This window comes from Microcaecilia unicolor, chromosome 4, assembly GCF_901765095.1.
Source record: "Microcaecilia unicolor chromosome 4, aMicUni1.1, whole genome shotgun sequence".
Taxonomy (NCBI): domain Eukaryota; kingdom Metazoa; phylum Chordata; class Amphibia; order Gymnophiona; family Siphonopidae; genus Microcaecilia; species Microcaecilia unicolor.
In genome coordinates, this window is record NC_044034.1 from 77,567,320 (window position 1) to 77,590,095 (window position 22,776).

General features: G+C 41.2%; 1 protein-coding gene across 1 annotated transcript in view; it reads left to right on the top strand.

Moving 5' to 3' along the window:
• Positions 1-22,776, top strand: part of FRY (FRY microtubule binding protein) — a 449,190-nt gene that overhangs the window by 249,107 nt on the left and 177,307 nt on the right. The window contains 4 exon segments of the mRNA XM_030200365.1: positions 2,888-3,059; positions 5,924-6,180; positions 11,930-12,076; positions 13,851-14,019. Coding sequence (XP_030056225.1) covers positions 2,888-3,059; positions 5,924-6,180; positions 11,930-12,076; positions 13,851-14,019 — 745 coding nt within the window.

The window sequence follows — 22,776 nt, forward strand, 5'->3', positions numbered from 1 at the left end:
CTTACAGTTCCTAGAAAATGAACACAAACCACCAGGATTCTTAGTCAGTCCAGGACAACAGTGCTAATAAACTAATAGCTTTGTTATCAGAAAAGTGGAACAATGAACGGTGAAAAAAGGTGTAAACAGCAAACAATAACAGGTAAATTAACAGGTATCAACATTCAAACAAACAAGACATATTCTTACTAACTGAGTAGTACCTGAGGATTTCAGGAAAATAATTGCTCACCAGTTTTGAACATGTCTCAGTGCAGAGCTCTTTAGTCTCCACACTTCCTCTCTGAGACTGGGGGAATCTAGCACATTCTGGCTGGATTTTGTACTTCAGGGCTAATCAGAGCCCAGAGCATTAGCTCTGAGGGGTATTTTACCAATAGCAGTTCAGGTTACTTTCCCTGAGGGCTTACGCTGAAAGGAAAACAGTCATCTCTACAACAGGTTTAAAGTAGAGAATGAACACCACCTGTGGCCAAACAAGAGAAATACATATCATAAAAATAGTAATACAAATCACAGACATGAAAATCCCCTGTTTTTCCACACCACCACCACCTTCTGGTGTCTGTCTGGCAACCAGTTTCTAATCCAGTTCACTACTTTAGATCCTAATTTCAGCCTTTCATGTTTATTCAAGAGTCTTCTATGAGGAGCCATGACAGAGGCTTTGCTGAAGTCCAAGTAGATTGCATCTTGAGCATGTCCTCGATCCAATTCTCTGGTTGCGCAGTCAAAGAATTCAGTCAGATTTATTTGGCATGATTTACCTTTGGTAAAACCATGTTGCCTTGGATCTTTTAACCCATTGGATTCCAGGAAATTAACTATCCTTTCTTTCAGCAAAGCTTCTGTTACTTTACTAACTAAAGTGAGGCTTACTGGCCTGTAGTTTCCTGCTTCTTCTTTGTCACCACTTTTGTGAAGAGGGACCATATCTACTCTTCTCCAGTCCCACGGAACCTCTCCCATCTCCAAGGGTTTATTAAACAAATCTTTAAGAGGACCCACCAGAAATTCTCTAGGTTCCCTTAATATCCTGGGATGGTTCCCATCCGGTCCCATGGTTTTGTCCTCCTTCAGTTTTTCAAGTTCTTCATACACACTTTCTTCCATAAACAGTCAGCCAGTTGTGATCCTTCTCCAGGATTTTCTTCTGTGAACACAGAAGAGAAGTATTTATTTAGCATATTTGCTTTTTCTTTATCACTCTTCACATAGTAGTCCACATCATCTTTGTCTCACAATTCCATTTTTAGCCTTCCTCTTTTCACTAATATACCTGGAAAATCCTTGTCTCCCCTCCTTACATTTCTAGCCATTTGTTCTTCTGCTTGTGCTTTTACCAGGCGTATATCTCTCTTGTCTATAAGGTGGGGGTGGGTCTTCATCCCGGGGGAAGGGGGATTTCTGGCTGTAAGGAATAAGAGGATTGGATGCCTTTGGTGGGCTGGAGGGAATAATCCAGGAGCAGATGGTATTTCAGGATCAGGGTGTGTGTTCACATCGGGCAGCAACAGTTTTAAAAAGCAGCTCCCACACACCTCTGGTCTTTGGTCCTCCCCCCCCCCCCCCCCCCCCCCCCACCAACACACACACACATACAATTTCTTAAACCTTAAACATGCAGTCCTGTAAAACTCTATGGAAGTCCTCCACGCCCCAACCTGAACATCTGAAATATGGCTTTATAGATTTAAAAAATAGATGCCTTTTGATTTGGATATCATATAAATATTACCCAGCTCACATAGATATCATTAAACTACATTTCTAGTCAAGGGTATTTAAAGACATCTATTCCATGATATAGGATCCTTCAGAATTCTCCTAACACCACCACACAGGCTAATATTGTGAGCCAGGCACTTTTATGGTGGGTAGGTATTCCTCATTTGATCTATAAATTTTAATACCAATTAAATCCAAAAAAATGTTTTTTCTTTTTTCTTTGTTTCTTTTATATCTTAAAACATAAGCACTTAGCTCTATCTGTAGCGTCACTCAAAACTCCTTCCTTCAAAGACTTTAAAGAAGTATATTGTTCATTCATCTCGGAGATCTCATACCGACATGAATTCACGTTTCGCACCTAGTGCTGTGTCAAGGTATATCTCCTCCAATCAACACGGAAAAAGTTCCCCATTTTCTTATCCATATCTCTTTTGAAGGAAGGAGTTTTGAGTGACGCTACAGATAGAGCTAAGTGCTTATGTTTTAAGATATAAAAGAAACAAAGAAAAAAGAAAAAAAAATTTTTTGGATTTAATTGGTATTAAAATTTATGGATCAAATGAGGAATACCTACCCACCATAAAAGTGCCTGGCTCACAATATTAGCCTGTGTGGTGGTGTTAGGAGAATTCTGAAGGATCCTATATCATGGAATAGATGTCTTTAAATACCCTTGACTAGAAATGTAGTTTAATGATATCTATGTGAGCTGGGTAATATTTATATGATATACTAATATACCCCCTCTATTGAGACATTTTCACCATATTTTGTTTTGATTTGGATAGACATATCTGTTTGAAATGTTCATTCTCTGAGGCAGTACCCTAGCTGTTCTGCTTTTATATGTGTTTACCTGATGTGTGCTTAAAGATTTATGCAATATCACTGGAAGGATCAGATGCCATCTGGAAGTATCCTTTCTTCTGGAGTAAACTAAGTATCTGAACATTCAGAGGTTAGGGGTGGTGTTTTAATGATCATGTTTGTCTTGGTTATCTGCTAGATTATCCCAAAATATTTTGCCAGCACTATTCCAAGTGTGAAACTTTGAAGTGTCCAGTTTGACCAAGTTGCATGTGAAATTGGTAGATAATAACCTAGGTTAAGGAAATCCTAAAAATGGTTTAGCTCATACTTTGTTTCTCACTTCTAGATTCTTGAAGCAAAACTTTTTGTCTGTTCAAAGAAAGTGGCTGAACAAAAACCTGGCAGCATTCTCTACGGTACACATGGAGCCCTGCCACCCCTGTACAGTGTATCCTTGTTCCTGCTTTCCACTGAACTAGCCAGGATGTACCCAGAGCTCACCCTTCCACTCTTTTCAGGTACCAACATGTACGATCCGAATACAAAATGTAACCAGTTTTGTTTTGATTTTGATGTAGAATCAACGAACAAGCATAATTCTCTAGGAACTGTGGTAAATTTGATAAAGATTTATGCCACAAGAAGTGATGTAATCACCTGCTGTACTGGTGATGACCAACATTTGGTTGTGTTGAACTGTTCAGCTTGGGGAAATAAAAAAAAATCTTCAACTGTAAAGAACATTGCAATAACATTTCCTTCATCCTGCTTTGAATGTCAGTGATGGCACTATTCTACAGCAGCGTTTCATTGATCTCCTGATACCACTTCACAAGCTGTTATTTGGAGAGGGATATTATCCATTTCATTCCCCATATTTAGTCTGCATGTCTGTACTTCTTAGCAGACTAGAGTCTGCACCCAAGCTTCATGTCCATAAGCACATGTCAAGTGCAGAGTCTGTACAGTAAATGCAGAGGGTGCGCCCTGCGTTTGACCAGCATTTATCACACAGGTCAGACAGCGCACGAGAGCACCCACACTATCTACCACAACAGATCACACAACGGGGGCCCAGTCCTTAAATAAAGTAAATATAGTGAAGCACCTCCCTGCCCATCTTCTCCCAAATGTGTGATCACCTCCCAACAGAACCCCCCCCCCCTCCTCCTGAGCCCTACCCCCCCCCCCTTGAGGTGGTAATAAGTGTATCCATGCTGACGGCAGTTGTGACAGTGCACAGTACCACCTATGCGCTGGTTGTCACAGCTGACCATTCCTCTGCCCGCCTATTTGACATCCAGCTCCTGCCTGCTCTCGCATTAAGCATTTAGTGCACGTTTTTTTTTTTTTTTTTTGTTACCATGCTGGCTGCTGTAATAGTGCAGAAAATGTTAGCACAGATCTGCACTGATGTCTGTCGCATGGTAAAACCTGTGTTAGCTGCTTAACACAACTTAGTAAAGGGACCCTAAGTGACGTGTAAGTTGGCAGCTGTATATTTGAAGGAGGTTGTTTTTCTTGTCATTGTGACTTCAATACTTCATAGCTAGAAGGTTTATTATAAAGGTGGTAATAGTTATAACATGCTTTCCTTTGAAAGGGTGTACGTTATAAAATACTGAAGTGTGTCACTGTAGTAGTGGAAAGTTTGAGCAGAATCCTTGGGTAAAATAACTTGATCTGTTTAATAAAACCTAATGCCTTGTAGCATATTTAATAAGTAAAGTGAATTGTCATTTATAAAATTGTGACTTTTGCCACTTTTAGTATTTTATTTCAGCATTCATTAGTTATATTTAACAGTAACCAACTCACTGTAGCAATTAGGCCAGCCCATTTACTCACCCAAATGCCATGAGTTGAGTGCCAGCATTTACACCAGGTTTTAGCTGGCGTAAATACTGGTGCTCAACTTTGAGTGTAGGAATCAGTTCATCCTGGAGGGCTCTTTATAGAATAGTGCTTATCACCAATTTTTTACAGCACTGATTTTTGAGCGCCATTTGTAGCATTCCCCTCATAACAGGAGAATATCAATTCAAGTTCAAAACCAGTAGCATCTTAAGCAGTGCCATAGCAAGTTCGGCTACCACCCGGGGCAGATCCCCAGTCCCCCCCCCCCCCCCCCTCTAGATTATCCAGCCTCTCAACTTTTCTGGCAATGACTTTCTGACAACACTTGACCTAGCTTCTGTTTCACCTTTTGCCAGGGTTTTGTTTCTCTTGCAAGTTCTTGTTGATCAGTTTCACCTACAATTATTACACTCTTGCAGTGCTGAATCTGTACCCCACTCGTCTGGGACTACAACACCCAGACGTCTGTTGCAATTCACTTTCTGGGTCAATCATTTCATGACCTCTTCCCTGCACAGTGTCATTTGTAGCTCTTGGTGGCTGCTCATTTTGTATCTCTAGGTTGTTTTCCAGTAATGAGATCTCGGTATGCAGAAAGTTTCAGTAGGTAATTTACTATAAGTATACTATCAAATACATGCATTTTTGTACATATTTGTTAGCATACTTGCATAAATATCTAATGCGTGAAAGTATACACAGTAACTGGAACGTGCATACTTTATGCAGCCTGAGATGGACAGTGGAAGTTTTGGGTGAAGGATGGATGGAGTTGCAACTTACGTACCTACTTTTTAACTGCTTTGAGCAGAAGTAAATATCTGTGGCTCTACTTCAGGTGCAATTTCTGTTGGTATTTTGCACAGATACACAGGTGCCTATGTGTGTTTATCAAACAGGCTACAAATAGGCACATTTTTACCCTCTCAGGCTAGGCAACTTTATATAAAGTTACCTCCAATTTTCAAAAGTATGTAAGGATTTCCTCTACTCAGTCCAGGAAAACTTAAATGCATACAAGCTGTGTGTGCATAACCTTATCCACATATAGGGCAGGCAGTTTATAAAAGCCCATTGCCCTGGGTAAATCACTGTCTACCCATAGAAATGCTTTGAAAAATGGCCATCCCTGGGGGTCCAAGTTTGTCATAATATTTGTGATTGGTACTAAACGAAAGGGCGTTTTCATTCAAGTGAATTGTATATTAGTTTAAGAAAAAATCTTGTAGTTCTCTCACTGTTGCATTGCCTTCCAAAATTCATATGATTGTTGCCAGAGTAGAAATAGCTTTGTTCATTTGCAGATAAGTTTTGACAGTGCCATTCTGCATCTTGTCAATTGTACGAAAGGATCAGTTCTTGATGAAGAATATTCTCCTGTTTTGTGGCACTAAGGTCAGCAGATCTTGAGACACTGAATGTGATCAATGAAAGACATGGCTGAGTAGTGTTTTATGTTAAAAATAAATAAATCCTTATCCTTTTCTAGACTGAAACTTTGCCTTTCAAACACATTGTTTTCCAGAGATAAGTCAAAGATTCCCAACGACTCACCCAAACGGGCGTCAGATTATGCTCACTTATTTGCTGCCCTGGCTTCATAACATTGAACTTGTGGACAGCCGACTGCTTCTGCCAGGATCAAGTCCTAGTACACCGGAAGACATCATCAAGGATAAGGAAAGTGATATGGCTGCCACACACGGGCTAAAAGGAAGTGGATGGGGCTCTCCAGAAGCTACGTCATTAGTGCTTAATAACCTCATGTACATGACTGCCAAGGTAACCAGAGTGTTAACTCATTACGGTATTCACAGTATGACACTTAACTTCAGAGTCTATATATGGCGCCCAAAATTGCGTGCTGAAAGTTGGCGCACATTGGGTGTATTCCATGATTGCACGCTTAATTTAATTGACAAATGAGCAGTTAATTGGCCATAATTGGGCATTAGAAATCAATTAATGGCGCTAATCGGCAACAGATTGGATTTCACGCACATCTTGCTAAGTGCTATTCTACAAAGCTGCGCGTGTAAATCTGAAAAGGGGTGTGGTCATGGGAGGAGCATGGTCAGATTGGGGCATTCACCAAAGATGTGTGCACTGATATAGAATTTGGGGAATCCGTGCCTAATTTATGTGCGACGATTTACACCAGGTTTCAGTTGTTATAAATCTTTGCGCTTAAAACTGAGTGCAGATCCTAGTGCTTAGTGTTATTCTATAAACGGCACCCAACATTGGGGCCCTTTTACTAAGGCATGTAGGCACCTGCGTGCATCAAATTGGAACTACCGCCCGGCTACCGCATGCCCCAGGTGGTAATTCTATTTTGGCACCTGTCCAAAACACATGGTAGCAAATATTTTCTATTTTCTACCGCGTGGCGCTTACCCGGCGGTCATCGATAGTTTAAGTGCACTGAATGCTTACTGCCAGTTAGCACATGAGACCTTACTACTAGGTCAGTGGGTGGTGGTAAGGTCTCAGGCCAAAAATGGACGCGCGCTGGTTTTAATTTGCCTCGCGTTCATTTTCTGGCACGACAAAAATGCCTTTTTTCCAAGTGTGCTGAGGAAATGGACCAGTGTGCGTCCTAAACACATGCCTACACCAGCGCAGGCCACTTTTAGGCACGGCTTAGTAAAAGGGCCCCTTTTAGCGCCATTTATAGAATAGCGCTTATTTTTATGGTGCCCAAATTTGGCCGCCATTTATAGAATTTAGGCCTTAAAAGCTCGGTGCTAACTTTTGGCCATCATATCCAAAGGCTTTTCTTCAGGTGGCTTAGTAATAACACAGATGTCTAGTGATTCAACCTTTTACTGCTATTTTATGGACATCCACATCTAACTTGCTATTCACTGGGGATTCAGCAACAACCTCAGGTTTGATGCTATGTCTTTTGCCTAGGTGGTGAACCATTACTTGTTGTAATCCTAATAATTTCTTAATTTTCTGAAGTCATACCTGCTGCTGTTCTTAAAAACAAAGACGTCTCAAGAGCTATAACTTAAAAGCCTAGCTTAGTTCCAGTAACTGTGCCGCACTTGTTTTACTTTGGTTGTTTTGATATTTCTAATTAAGCGCTATGAAAGTGGGGGCTGGACTTAAGAGGTTGGAGATGTGAAATTTGTTGTGATGACATTTTACTTCTGTACAGGGAAGTGATACATTCCTGCAGTGACATCAGCATTCTAATGATCATTATTGTAGCTCTATAGGACTTGGTTGCAAGCACCATTCTTTAAAAAAAAAAATTTTGAGAGAAAATGAGGCCTGATTTTTAAAATAAATATTATTTCTAAGATCAAGCCTCTGAGCGAAATGATTTCTGGGTTCATTTATATAACATACTTAGCAAAACAAAAATTGCACAGTAACGCTAAAAAGGTTGATTTTGCATAGGTCAGATAAGAAAATGGATATTCAAGTGAGGACACGTACATTTCCCAAGTATTTTACAAAAGGCTTAGTAATGAGAAGTCTTTTATAAAATACCTATAAGGACACAGGGAATAGACATATAGTACAATGACTATTGTACAAAGAAACAGGCTGAAAAAACAACAGCACCATTCATGGTTTTGAGTGCGTAAGTGCCGGTATTTACATGCATAGGTGATAATTTTGCAACATATGAGGTCAGCTCTATAAACAGGCACCTGTTGTATACAAAACCAGCATAGCAGTGCAAATATGTACGTGTAATTTGGGAGTGACCAATTGCAGCAGCCATAGAGCTGATGCAAATGTTCATTCCTAAATGATAGTAGTCTACAAATGTATAACTGTGTGCCCTACCTATGATCCGCCTATTTGTACATCCACCTTTATTTATAGAATATACGCCATCATATAGAATAGTGTGTAGCCAGAATATTGATACATACACCCATATATGCAAGCATTATGGTTGTTTACACTCGGTGCCTTCTTTCTTATAGAATTACTTACTATGTGTGTAAATGCCAGGAATGTTATGAGTAAGTGCTGAATTTTACAAAACTGTATTAGAAGGGAGCTAATTAAGGGCCAATCTACAAAATTCTAATTTTTAGATTTTAAGGTGGTTTTAAACAGGAGAGAAGTAAACACAGTGGCCCTCCTAATCACTCGTGCAAACCCTTGGTCCAAATCAACAACTAGCTGACATTACTTGTGACTTAGCGCAGGTGTAAATGCTGACATGCATGTTTTTGGGCCCACCCATAACACACCTCTTTGAAAACTCTGCATATTGGATTAGATTCTGTATATGGCACCTGAAAAATCAGCGCCGAATAAACTTCCACCTAGGCATATTTTATAAACCATGTGTAACAAAACAGTGGGTTTTTAAGCCTGTAAAGCTGCTTTAATTCTTGAAGTGTATTTCTCCTATTGGCCAGCAGGTGGTGTTTCCTTACTTTAAAGCTGTTACAGAGGAATGACTGTTCTTTCTTTAGTCTGGCACAGGTAGGAAGTAAGAAGCACTATACTTTTGAAAACCTGTTGTTCTGGGCTTTGATTGGCTCAGGAGCTCAATTCATCTAGGATGTACTTACTGGCTTTTGCCCCCATCTTAGCTAGGGAGAAAAGAGAGAAAGATCTCTTTGCTGAGGCCCTGTGAACAGTTATATTTGATAACCTGTGAGCAGCTATATGTCCTGAACTCCCCAGGTACTATTTGGATAGTAAACAAATGTTTAGATAGTGTTATAATTGATCCATATTTCAGTTACCTGTTATTATTTTGCTGATTGCACCTTTTCTGTTCATTGTTTTAATTTTTCATGACAATAAAACATTTTTAGTTTATTTCCTCTGCTTGTCTGCACAGACTAAGAATCCTGGTGGTTTGTGTGTCGGATCTGTGGGTGCTTTTTAGGAACTGAAGGACCACTGGGAGTATGGCCCCAGTAACCTAGGAATCACTGGGGATAATTTGAGAGCGGAAGACTCGCCCAGAGGCAGTTGGGACCCAGTGAGTAGGAGGAGGATGCTAGTGTAGAGCACAAGTGGCAAGTGCAGGTGGATGTGAGATGTACTGGGGATAGACCCTCTACGTGGCCGCGGGGTAGCCCCAGGTGGGTGGCTAGGCATTTTGTGACACCATGCCTAGAACTAGGCACGGTTTGTGGCCATGCTTGCAATTAACTCTAGGCGCATCCATTTCACCAAGTAAAACTTGGTGTAAGTACCAGCGCCTAAGTTGGGCATGGACAGATGTGTTCTAAAATCCTTCATGTACATTTTTGGAATGCCCTCGACCCACCTATTCCACGCCCATGGCCACACACCCTTTTTGACAGTGTGCATTAGAATTTACGCACACCACATTACAGAATACGTTTAGCAGTTGTGCACTTAAATTCTAATTAATGCAGATTAGTGGCAATAATTAAGTGGCAATTATCGATGCTGATTGGCTTGTTAAGTAATTAAATTGTGACCTCCAATCCAATTTCGGTCATGCTATATAGAATCCGTGGGATTGCGTTCATATGTGTATAAGTAGTAGCTTTTCTAAAATCATTGCATTGGGCCATTTCATGTACAGACCCACTATTTACATGTGTAAATGAAGTGCAAGTCTTCTAAAATAACCACCTTAATGTCAGAAATAAGGGCTGGAACAAATGTGAATAAATGTTAGATTTAATGGCAGGCAGTCGAGGCTTGGTATAATAGTCTACCAGCAAACAAAAGTACTAACCAAAACAGTAAGAGATTTTCATCTTGCTTCAAAGAGATACGGAGGGAGCCAAGCTGAAATAGAATCTATAGCAAGTATGGTTTAACCTGGTTCACACAATCTGTTTGCTCTGTCCTACATATTATTTGTTGGCATATTTCTTGCCCTGAGGCTGATAGATCCATATGCCTCTGGGGGCTTAAGGAATGCAGTTGTGGTGGTAGTCCACTTGTATTTGCAGTTCTTACATTTCTTATTACATGTTAGCGTTCCTCTTGATCTGTAGCCTATTTGGATGGTAGATTGGTTTTGTTGCTTAGGTTGGAGAGGTTAGGATGTTATTTTTAGGCCACAATAGGTAGTTTAACGAATATTTCTCATTTTCCACTTGCAGCATGCATAGGTTGAAGATCATTGATGATATTTTGTAATAGGGATAATTATGATTTTTCTAACACTTAAAGGGGGCAATTCTATAAAGTGGCCCCTAGAGGTAGGCACCACTGATGCATGTCAAAGGTTCCTTCACATTGACAGGTGCCTATGCGCACCAGATGCTATTCTATAAGGTAGCACCCAAGTACCATAGTCCCTAACTGCAAGGGGTGTTTGCACATGGGTAGAGTATGGGCATATCTCTAAGGTGGGTACATAGTTTATAGAATACTATCAAATACACATATCACTTGGTGCACCTACCTGTGCCAGCTGATGCTTGCTATTGACATAGCATAAGAGGCTGCACCTATACATAGACATGCCAATGCTGACCTTACACTCAGAATATTGAGACTAAGATGCCTGTATAAAATTGGATCTAAGCGCACCGCATTGGGGAGCTTAGACTGAGGCACCAGGTTATTAAATTGCCCTTAAAAAGGGGTGTGGTCTGTCTATTTTTACAACTTATACAGTAGCAGAATTTCTCTGAGTACTTCCTTTGAACTCTTTCATAAAGTACAAAGACTAGGGGACACTCATCAAAGTTACATGGTACTACTTTTAAAATGAACAGGAAGAATTGTTTTTTCACTCAGCGAATAGTTAAGCTCTGGAGCTCGTTGCCAGAGGATATGGTATCGGCAGTTAGCGTATCTGGGTTTAAAAAAAGGTTTGGCCATGTTCTTGGAGGAAAAGTCCATAGTTTGCTATTGAGATAGACATGGGGAAAGCCACGGCTTGTCCCTGGGATCAGTAACATGAATCTTGGTCAGGTACTTGTGTCCTGAATTGGCCACTCTTAGAAGCAGGATACTAGGTAGATGGACCATTGGTCTGACTCAGTGTGGCTATTCTTATGTTCTTGTGACTATGTTAATGGTTGGAAACATTTTGCAAATTGTGTTGAATTTTCTAAAAAAAAAAATCTTTTTACAAGGCAGTGGCATCTTTGATGAAGCTTCTGATAATAAGTACTAGTGATTTTAAAATGGACTGAATAAGTCTAGAAAGATTTTATGTACCAAAGACAATAGGTCATTCTGGCTACCTGGTTTGCGGATGTTAGCAGGTTTTATTATTTTATTTAGTTTTGTTATATACCTCCTGCAAATCTAAAAACTATCAAAGCAGAGGCCTCACAATTTGTTTATACCTGAAGCAATGGAGTGTTAAGTGACTTGCTCAAAATCACAACCAGGCCTTCTCGGTTCTCAGCCTGTTGCTACCCTTGTCATGTATCAGCCTGATTGACATTACCTATGACTTTACCAGAGTGCTGTTGAAGAGATGGTGCTATTAATCTTCAGGCCTAGTTGTTACATGATACACTTCAGATTCCTATAAAGACTGACCTTGGATTACGATATTTTAGTGTATGTTTTTCACAACCTTTTTTTTCCCTTTTTGTAGTATGGAGATGAAGTTCCAGGACCAGAGGTAGAAAATGCCTGGAATGCTTTGGCCAACAATGAGAAATGGAGCAACAACCTTAGAATAACATTGCAGTTTCTAATTAGTTTGTGCGGAGTTAGCAGCGATACCATCCTCTTACCTTACGTAAGTGTTTAAAATAGTCAAACAGTGAAACAGTGTCACATTTTATTACACTTCTGTTTTTAAAGTATTTATGTATTTGGGGGAAAAAGATTGTATAATGTAATTCCATGTCTTTTATATGTAACAGAAATCAACAGTAGAGACCTATTTACTTAACCACGTTAAGCTTATGCAGTTATTGCACATTAACAGCCAAAGTTAACCAGCAGTAGCTGCAAAAGCTCCGCAATAACAGTTGGAAACATTCTTGCACTTTGGTGAAGCCAGCCATTGGCTAACAGCGCCATAGGAGCCAACTTTTCAAAATGATTGGGGGTGCTGAAAATTTATTTATTTATTTACAGGTGGTGCATTCCCCCCTCTCCTCCCCTCCCCCATCTCCTGTCCCCCCATCGCCTCCGAGTTCCAGGCTCCCCTCCCTGTCCAAGTTCCAGGCCCCCTTCCTCTCCCTCTCCTTCGAGTGCCAGGCCCCCTCCCTCTCCTCCGAGTGCCAGGCCCCCCCTCCCTCCCTCCCTCTCCTCCGAGTGCCAGGCCCATCCCCAGCCCAACCTCTTCTCCCACAACAGTCCTCCGTCCACTCCTCGCCTTCCTGCCGCCCAGAATTTAAAACTCATCTTTCTTACCTCGTGTCCTGGCAGCAGCAGTGAAAGGCGAGCAGGTTCGGCGCTTCAGCCTTCCCTTCTCTCTCTGCTCTGGTCCCGCCCTTTCGGAAACAGGAAATGAGGGCGGGACCAGAGCTGAGAGAGAAGGGAAGGCTGAAGCGCTGAGTCTGCTCGCCTTTCCACTGCTGCCACCGGGACCCGAGGTAAGAAAGATGACTTTTAAATTCTGGGTGGCAGGATGAACGCAAGGCACAAGAAGAGGAATGAGATATAAGATGTTGAAATAATGAGATTGGTTGACCGGACTGGTGAATTTTGTATACAAGGGTATTTTAAGCACAACCCTATGTGAAACTGGGAGCCAATGCTGTGCTTTTAACAGGAGGATGACATGATCCCATTTTCTTGATCCTGAGATTTGTTTCACTGCTGTGTTCTGGAGCAGCTGAAGACATCAAACATTGAGTGAATGAAGTCCCTTTAGTAAGGAATTACAGTAATCCAGAAAGTAAAGGTCTTTTCAATCAAATAAGATGTAGCTTATAATAACATTTCTTTGAGATGAATGACACATGTGGTTTGAAGGAAAGTTCATTGCCTAATACTACTCGTAAGATTTTCAAACATGAAACCAATGTTATCAAAGATCCAGACATAAAGAGCAATATCACTGGGGTATTTGATGGCCGTCTGTTAGATACCATTCCATTAGTTTTCTCTGGATTCAGTTTCATCTTGTTTTGAGAGAGCCAGTCTGCAACTTTAGTAAGGAGGTCATTTACAAAGGCACACTAGCATTTTCAGCATGCACTAGAGATGCCTATAGGAATATATGGGTATCTCTAGCGTTTAGCATGTGCATATTTTAATGCATGTGCTAAAAATGCTAGTGTGCCTTTGTAAAAGGACCCCTAAGTTTGTTATTAATGATAATTAATTGTTGTATGTCTAGAGGATCTGATGTTAAAATCTGGAAGTCATCAGAAGTAAATTCAAGACTGTATATTAAATTTAAAAATCACCAGCAGTGTGAATCCTGATCGTCTTACTTTGTCTCGCGTGAGGTTTTCTTTTCTGACCTATTAGCAGGTGACCTGTATGATCTTTTTCAGTGGTGGTCTACAGGATGAGAACCACCGCACTAATTTGTGTCTGTTTTGGCTCCTCTCCAGATCAAAAAAATTGCAATCTATTTGTGTCGCAATAATACCATTCAGACAATGGAAGAACTGTTGTTTGAGCTGCAGCAGACGGACCCAGTGAATCCCATAGTACAGCACTGTGATAACCCACCATTCTATCGCTTCACTGCCAGCAACAAGGCCTCTGCTGCTGCTTCAGGTAGGAGTGAAACCAGAGTGGACAGTTTTGCACCCCTCTGTCAAGCCTTGATTTGTCTTTCAGCTCAGCATTTTGTTCTGTGCTAATGAGATTTTATGGCCATTTGTGCTGTAGGACAGTCCATGTTGGAAAGACATTTTGAGATGATAATTATCAGTAGCATAGCCAGACAACAGATTTTGGGTGGGCCTAGAGAAAAAGTAGGAGGGCACCAATTGTTCTCTCCCTTTGTTCACCCCTTCTCCATACTCAAACAAAACAAAAACTCCGAATGGCTGAACTGGCTCAGGGCCACCCAGCAGCAGCGCATCCTTAACGGTAGCTGGTGAGGATCCCCAAACCTTGCCAGCTGAAGACCTACCCTGGTCAGTCAATGACAGCTCCCGTACCAACAATGCTGGCACATGTTTAGTTTTTGGGCACCTGCATTCTTGGTGCCATTGTGGAGAAGGTCTTCAGCTGGTGGGGCATGGGGATCCCCACCAGCTACTGCTAAGGGTGTTTTGCTGCAGGGTGGCCCTGAGCCCTAAGTGAGTGGGCCTCAGCTCACTTATGACTACATTTCTGGTAATTATATAAAGCATTCTCCACACGTAAAGCTTGTTTTACATGCGAAAAGGACTTTTATAAAATTGGTCATAAAAAGTAGGAACACAGAAATGTGCGCTTACTTTTACACAACCTGCTTATAGACATTTCTGAGGGCCTAGTTTGGGCAGAGCTGGTGTTGGAGTTCTAAAATATATGCATATTTTATAAAATATTGGGGATGGGGGAGGGAGGATGCAACTTTTTAACAAAATGCCTTTGCTGAAAATCCAAAAGAGCAACACAGCGCCCATTTGCCTGGATAAGATATTCACCTCAAACCAGCCTCACTAGTGCATAAATTTATATTGCAACTCAGCCCCATTTGTCAGATCACAGTAAAATAATTCCTGTACATTCTCATTTTGCTCATCATATGATTTTAGTTTCTTCCTACAGGAAGATAATTTTATAATGACACTTATGTGAGAAGTTCAAAAAGGCATTTTTTTAAAGCCTAGTTTAGAAAGACAGCATAGGTGTGTATGCGACTTTATTTAAAAAAGCACAAATTTACATCTGCTTCAAGAAGATACAAATTGTGTGTGTGTGTGCGCTTTACATATGTACCTGCATATTTTATAAAATATGCACATGCATCCCAACTCCACCTTTGCTCTGCCCAAACTGTGCTTCCGGAAAGGTCTATGCACAAGTTGCATAAAAGTATGCAAGCTCCTTATGTGGTTGTGCACTTTTATGAACGCCCTTTTCTACATGTAAAACAGGTTTTAAATGCAGAAAAATAACCAAAATTACCCCATAATTAACAAGTGCCTTATTTAACAGAAGAGATCCCAAATTTATTTATTCATTAGGATTTATTTACCACCTTTTTGAAGGAATTCACTCAAGGCGGTGCATAGTAAGAATAAATCAAACATAAGCACAAGACAATTACAGCAGTAAAAATATTCAAACAACAATACAACATATGGCATAGTATACTTCTTATGATATCAATATGTATTAACACATTTTAATAGCGTAGGTTACAAGCAAAGATGGAACATATAGATAGGTAAGAGAGTAAGAGGAGTCAGAAAATAAGGGGACTAATTTAAAGAAAATTGCACATGAAGTCAGAGAGGTAATTAAATATTATCTCAGCTAGGGTAGGAGTGGATAAACATGTCCTGCTTCAGTATGTTCAGCAAATGTCACTTCTTGTGTGTGTACGTGAGACTAACAAGTTAGATATTTCTTCCATTAAAGGCCTGGTTAAAGAGCCAAGCTTTCACCTGTTTCCTGAAGTAGAGATAGTCTGTTAAGCGGAGCCTTTCAAGGAGTGCATTCCAGAGTGTGGGGGCTACTCCAGAGAAGGCTCGCTTGCGGTTATCACATCGAGTAATGTCTTTTGGAGAGGGTGTGGTTAGGGATATTCCTTGAGAGGACCTTAGTGTCCTTGGAGGTATGTAGAGGGTGATCCTGTTCTTAAAGTACTCGGAGCCATTTTCTTTAAGATCAAACATAGAGTTTTAACCTTAGCCCTGTATTGTATTGGTAGCCAGTGAAGGTTTTGCAAAAATGGTGTGATGTGGTCACATCGCTTGCAACCTTATATTAGTCTTGCTGCAGCATTCTGAATTGGAGCTGCTGCAGACCCTTTGTAGTCAGACCACTGGAGAGTGCATTACAGTAATCCAATCTCAATATTATCATGCACCCCCCCCCCCCCCCCCCCCGTATATAACATTACACTGAATTATTTATCTGTTTCATACTAGGCCAGCATAGTAATAAGACATGATAAAATGTCCCAATAGAAATGGCACAAACAAAAGTGATGCATATGTCAAGTCAGGGCTAGGACTTACAGTGGTGGAAATAAGTATTTGATCCCTTGCTGATTTTGTAAGTTTGCCCACTGACAAAGACATGAGCAGCCCATAATTGAAGGGTAGGTTATTGGTAACAGTGAGAGATAGCACATCACAAATTAAATCCGGAAAATCACATTGTGGAAAGTATATGAATTTATTTGCATTCTGCAGAGGGAAATAAGTATTTGATCCCTCTGGCAAACAAGACCTAATACTTGGTGGCAAAACCCTTGTTGGCAAGCACAGCGGTCAGACGTCTTCTGTAGTTGATGATGAGGTTTGCACACATGTCAGGAGGAATTTTGGTCCACTCCTCTTTGCAGATCATCTCTAAATCATTAAGAGTTCTGGGCTGTCGCTTGGCAACTCGCAGCTTCAGCTCCCTCCATAAGTTTTCAATGGGCTTAAGGTCTGGTGACTGGCTAGGCCACTCCATGACCCTAATGTGCTTCTTCCTGAGCCACTCCTTTGTTGCCTTGGCTGTATGTTTTGGGTCATTGTCGTGCTGGAAGACCCAGCCACGACCCATTTTTAAGGCCCTGGCAGAGGGAAGGAGGTTGTCACTCAGAATTGTACGGTACATGGCCCCATCCATTCTCCCATTGATGCGGTGAAGTAGTCCTGTGCCCTTAGCAGAGAAACACCCCCAAAACATAACATTTCCACCTCCATGCTTGACAGTGGGGACGGTGTTCTTTGGGTCATAGGCAGCATTTCTCTTCCTCCAAACACGGCGAGTTGAGTTCATGCCAAAGAGCTCAATTTTTGTCTCATCTGACCACAGCACCTTCTCCCAATCACTCTCGGCATCATCCAGGTGTTCACTGGCAAACTTCAGACGGGCCGTCACATGTGCCTTCCGGAGCAGGGGGACCTTGCGGGCACTGCAGGATTGCAATCCGTTATGTCGTAATGTGTTACCAATGGTTTTCGTGGTGACAGTGGTCCCAGCTGCCTTGAGATCATTGACAAGTTCCCCCCTTGTAGTTGTAGGCTGATTTCTAACCTTCCTCATGATCAAGGATACCCCACGAGGTGAGATTTTGCGTGGAGCCCCAGATCTTTGTCGATTGACAGTCATTTTGTACTTCTTCCATTTTCTTACTATGGCACCAACAGTTGTCTCCTTCTCGCCCAGCGTCTTACTGATGGTTTTGTAGCCCATTCCAGCCTTGTGCAGGTGTATGATCTTGTCCCTGACATCCTTAGACAGCTCCTTGCTCTTGGCCATTTTGTAGAGGTTAGAGTCTGACTGATTCACTGAGTCTGTGGACAGGTGTCTTTCATACAGGTGACCATTGCCGACAGCTGTCTGTCATGCAGGTAACGAGTTGATTTGGAGCATCTACCTGGTCTGTAGGGGCCAGATCTCTTACTGGTTGGTGGGGGATCAAATACTTATTTCCCTCTGCAGAATGCAAATAAATTCATATACTTTCCACAATGTGATTTTCCGGATTTAATTTGTGATGTGCTATCTCTCACTGTTACCAATAACCTACCCTTCAATTATGGGCTGCTCATGTCTTTGTCAGTGGGCAAACTTACAAAATCAGCAAGGGATCAAATACTTATTTCCACCACTGTATAGTAGCAGTGAAGAACAGATCACTAATGAAGACAGCTTGAGTTGTGGCTGAGTGTCCATATCAGGGAGCAGCATCACATGCTGAATAGAAATTGGGGTATCATCCTCTCTCACCCTCTGCTCCCACAATTGCACAGCACCTCAGTGTGAAAGCAGTCCTCTGTCACCACCCTGTTGCTGAAGAAGGTATTGCACCTTGTGATCTATCTTAATTGTCCACAACTGCCACCATGTCACCGGTTATTGTCTATCAGTAGAGTTCACTAGGAGATCTCTTAAACTATTAAGATCCTAGGGGTTTGTATTGATAGCTCAATTTCATTAGTACCACAAGTTAGCCATGTAGTAAAAAAGAGGTTTTTTTCTAATGAAGAAACTTCGTACAATAAGGAAATATTTTGAATCTAACCAATTTGAACAGTTAGTTCATTTCTTACTGGTATCAACTTTGGATTATTGCAACTTGATTTATTTAGGCTGTTCAAAGGGTTTGTTAAGAAGATTATAGACTGTACAAAATATGGCGGTTAGATTGATTTTTGGCTTATCGAAATTTGATCTTGTGCTCCCTTTTTATCTGAAACTTCACTGATTGCCAATTTCCGCTAGAATAGTATTTAAATTGGCCTGTGTTCTTTATAAACTGTTGCAGAGACAGATTCCAAATTATATGATTATACATTTTTGCTTTACGTCTGTAAGTAGAGTTTGTAGACAAACTGGTAATAATTTTTTCACATTTTCAAATGTTAAAAGCAGGAAAAAGTTAGGCCTTTTCGATGAATTACTTGCAGTCCAGGGTGCACACTTATGGAAAGATATTTGCAGGGTTGTTTTTTTTTGTTAATCAGGAAGCTTTTGAAAACATATCTGTTAAAAAAAATTATAATTAGATTGAGCTTTTAATTATTTGCTTCCTAGAAGGGTGTTCTGGCTTCTTTGATTGGAACCCGCTTGGAACTGTTGAGGTATTAGTGGGCTATAAGCCAAGAAGTAAAGCTTTGTACCTCTTGCTGAACATCTGCATACAACCAGTTACCATCTCAGTCACAGGTGCTTCCTTGGCATTTCGTCTCCAGATAAGGGCCTAGAGGAGGAGAGCCTCTCAGAGAGCATTTGAAGAAATCTTCTTGACATGGATGTATTTGCAACATGGACAGCTCAGGTCCTGTGACAGCATTTTGAATAGTATGGTGTTTGTCAGACATTTTTTCTGGTGAATTCACGTTAAGAAGGTTTCGGTTACATGCTAATTTAAGGCATTTTTATAATTGGTGGAGCAAACTGCATTATTAACCTAAGTGTGGGTGAAGACCTGTTACAGGACATTTGATTGTCTGTACTCTAGAACACCAATTTTAAAACTTTACACAGTGGGACAAAGGCTATGCATAATTTTTAGTCAAAGGCTTTGCATCAGTTTTGAAGGGAATGCTCTTTTTCTTTGAAAATTGCCATAAAATCAAAGTACACACTGACCCATGCACTAGGTTTTTCTGTGGGTAAAGGTTTTGCTGGAAACGGAGGTGCATAGATTTGAAAATGCTATTTGAGATGTACTTTTTCTCTCTCAACTAAATGGAGACTTTATGCCAGGTTGCCAACTCAGAAGCTTTGTGGCTGCCTGCCAGATCCTGCCTAGGAGCAAGTAAGCTTGGTGACAATTGGAGCAAACTTTTAATTGCGCTTCCCAGGCTCCTTTAGCTACCTGTACCTCATGCCTAGACCAGAAGAAGACATGGGGCCATGGCCCTGGGAGCCAGTATAACTGCTGCAGTGAGGAAGAAGGCAGCAAGCAAGTCAGCCCCTAGAGAGCTAAAGTCCAAGTGCAGAGGGAAGGAAGGCAAGCAATCAGTTTATGACCCTGGGCACTCCTGCTACCCAAGGGAGAAGGAAAAAGTAGGGAAAGGGCAGCAGCAAAAAGATTAGTGAGAGACTGGTGAAGGGAAAAAGAGGTAGATGAGGACAGGCTAGGGGGAAAATGGAGGGTTTGTACCACTGAAGTGTGGGGGGGGGGGTGGGGACTTGGCACAGAAATACACCTGTCCCTCCTGACCAAGTGCTAAGTCACCCTTGTCCTAACCTAAGCCCAGGGGCAGCTCTTAGAGGGGAAAAAGCCTGTATATTAATCCACAATGTGCACACTTTTAGGTGCTGTAAGGGAGGGCCTGTTTTCAGGTAACTGATTAATGTGAGGAAAACACTTTACCCACGTAATTCAATTTGAAAATTGCTCACTATGTAAAATATACTGAATGTGCTCAGGACAATTGCCTTATTTGCTAAAGCTGAAATATTAGAAAGACAAAAGCGCACCCAATACTTTTCAACTAACACGTCAAGCAAATAAAAACTGGGCTAGATTTCAGCTGGCACAGTCAGTGGATTAAGTTAAACACCAGTGCTTAACTTAATCCATATATTCAGGGCTGCTATCCAGGTAATTAGCAGCACTGAAAATGTACACTGAGCAGAGACTGCATCAGATTTAGAAGAAGATGGATTTGATTTGTGTTAGCAATTTATCTGGGTAGGTCCTGGCATTGCCTCCATGCCTCCCTTAATTCAGCCCCTTTGTGTCCGGATAATATCCATCCATTTAACGATATTAATGGCCGGATATTATCTAGATAACTTTAAAATATCCGGATAGGTGAGTTATGCATTAGCTAGCTAGTAGCCAACTCATAACTCCTTTCGAATATCAGCCCATATGTTGCCACAAGCAGCAGGGAACCTCCCACAGAGCTTTACTGTTCAAAGGGTGCCAGTTAAATGTAGAGAACAGCTCATCCAGTCTGCTAGGTTTACAATACCACGGCGTTCAGTTGATCTCCATATCCCCTTCGTTCCTTCCTAACTAGGGTTGTCTCCCATTTTTTAGTTTAATTACTGTTCTGGTTTCCACCTTCTCCCTTGGAAATCTGTGCCATGCATCCATTCTGTGAAGCAAAATTTCTGAGGCTACTTCCAAATCAGCTGACTTTGAGACAGACTTAGATGTCTAAGCATATTTTTCTCATTATTGTTACTATCCTTCACGTTTTCATTTTTAGACTTTGTCGGGTCCTTTTACTAAGGTGTGCTGAAAAATGGCTTTTGGTAGTGTAGGCGCAGGTTTTGGGTCCATTTTGGGTCTGCGACCTTACCGCCAACCATTGACCTAGCGGTAAAGTCTCATGTGATAACCGGGCGGTAATGACCTATGCGCGCCAAATGCCACGTGGTGTACATCCAATAAAAATTATTTTTCTGCTGCTTGTATTGGGTGCGCGCCAAAAATGAAATTACCACAAAAGCCGCGTGGTAGCCGGGTGGTAACTCTATTTGGGCACACGTTGGGCACGCGTAGAGCCTTACACGGCTTAGTAAAAGGGCCCCTGTATGATGTATGCATTTTCTAGGAAGTGCCAATGATTGTAATTATTGAAAGCTATAAATTAAAAAGAACATATGGTCACTGTTGCCATTTTTACTGATTAATATTAAAGGAAAAACTTTAGCAACAAATAATGATAAAAATCAAAACTCAAAGCTAAAGAAATAACAAGTTAATTCAAAATGAAATACCAACTGAATATCCAAAAAGGTGCAGTTCAGTTGCTCAAATACTGCCATGGTCATGATTTGTGAGGTCTTTTTTCCTTCTGTTTTGGATATTCAGTTGCTATTTGATTTTGAGTTAACTTGTTATTTCTTTAGCTTTGAATTTTGATGTTTGCCATTTTTACTGTGCTGTTTTGACAGCCATAATGTTTTGATAGGATGCTGTATCAAACAGCACTGGCTGTGATGTGGTTGGAAAGTTATTGTCTGGTGCTTATTGTTTTAATCCAAAATGGAGAAAAATCAACTTTTTAAAAAACACACACAAAAAACAACTTTAGCAGTGTCAAAAGCATGCATTGGGCCTTGAAGCTGGTGGAGGGCAATTCTTTAAAGAGGCATCTACATGGCAGTACCCATAAGATGCCTAATTGTAGCTTATTCCATAAAACAGGGGTTTTCATCTCAGTCCTCGGGGCACACTCAGCCAGTTGGGGTTTTCAGGATATCCCTGTGGAGATATCCTGAAAACCCCTGGGTTGAAAACAAAACCTTTGCCATAAAGAAAGGAGTGTGTACATATTACTAGCGTAATATTGAAATGCACCGAGAATTGCCATAGAGCTGGTGTAAATGATCACACATAAATTTCAAAAGAACGTGCGGAGATGAAAATATTCTATAATCTTAAGCATGTGACTATGTGCCCTGCCCATGCTCTACACATGTGAATGCAAACCCTCAAACCATATGCTATTGCAGTGGTCTTCACTAAATTTTAAGTCAGGGCCATTTTGGATCCAGTGAGCTGAAGGAGAGCTGCCAAATATCTTTCCCTGTGAGGTCACGACTCTGCTGTTCAGTGTCTGTCAATGATGCGCACCGTTAAACTGTTTATTTTGCGTATCCCCAAGGAGGTGTGCATTTCCAAATACATTCTCTTCACCTATTGAGAAATGTCTTGTCCTTCAAGCATGTGGCTCTTCCTCCCATCCACTTCCCCCTTTATGTCATGAAATTGGTTAGAGATGTAGAGAGTAGCAAAGCCAGAATGATGATGAGGGCAGCCCCAGAAGTCTCTTAAGGGCCGCCACTGGCCCTCCGGGCCTTGCTTTGAAGAACACTGCGCTGTTGTGTATAGGCAAACCAAGACGGGATCAGTCCACTCCCACAAACAAATTGGCAAAACACAAAAGATGGGAATGACCACAG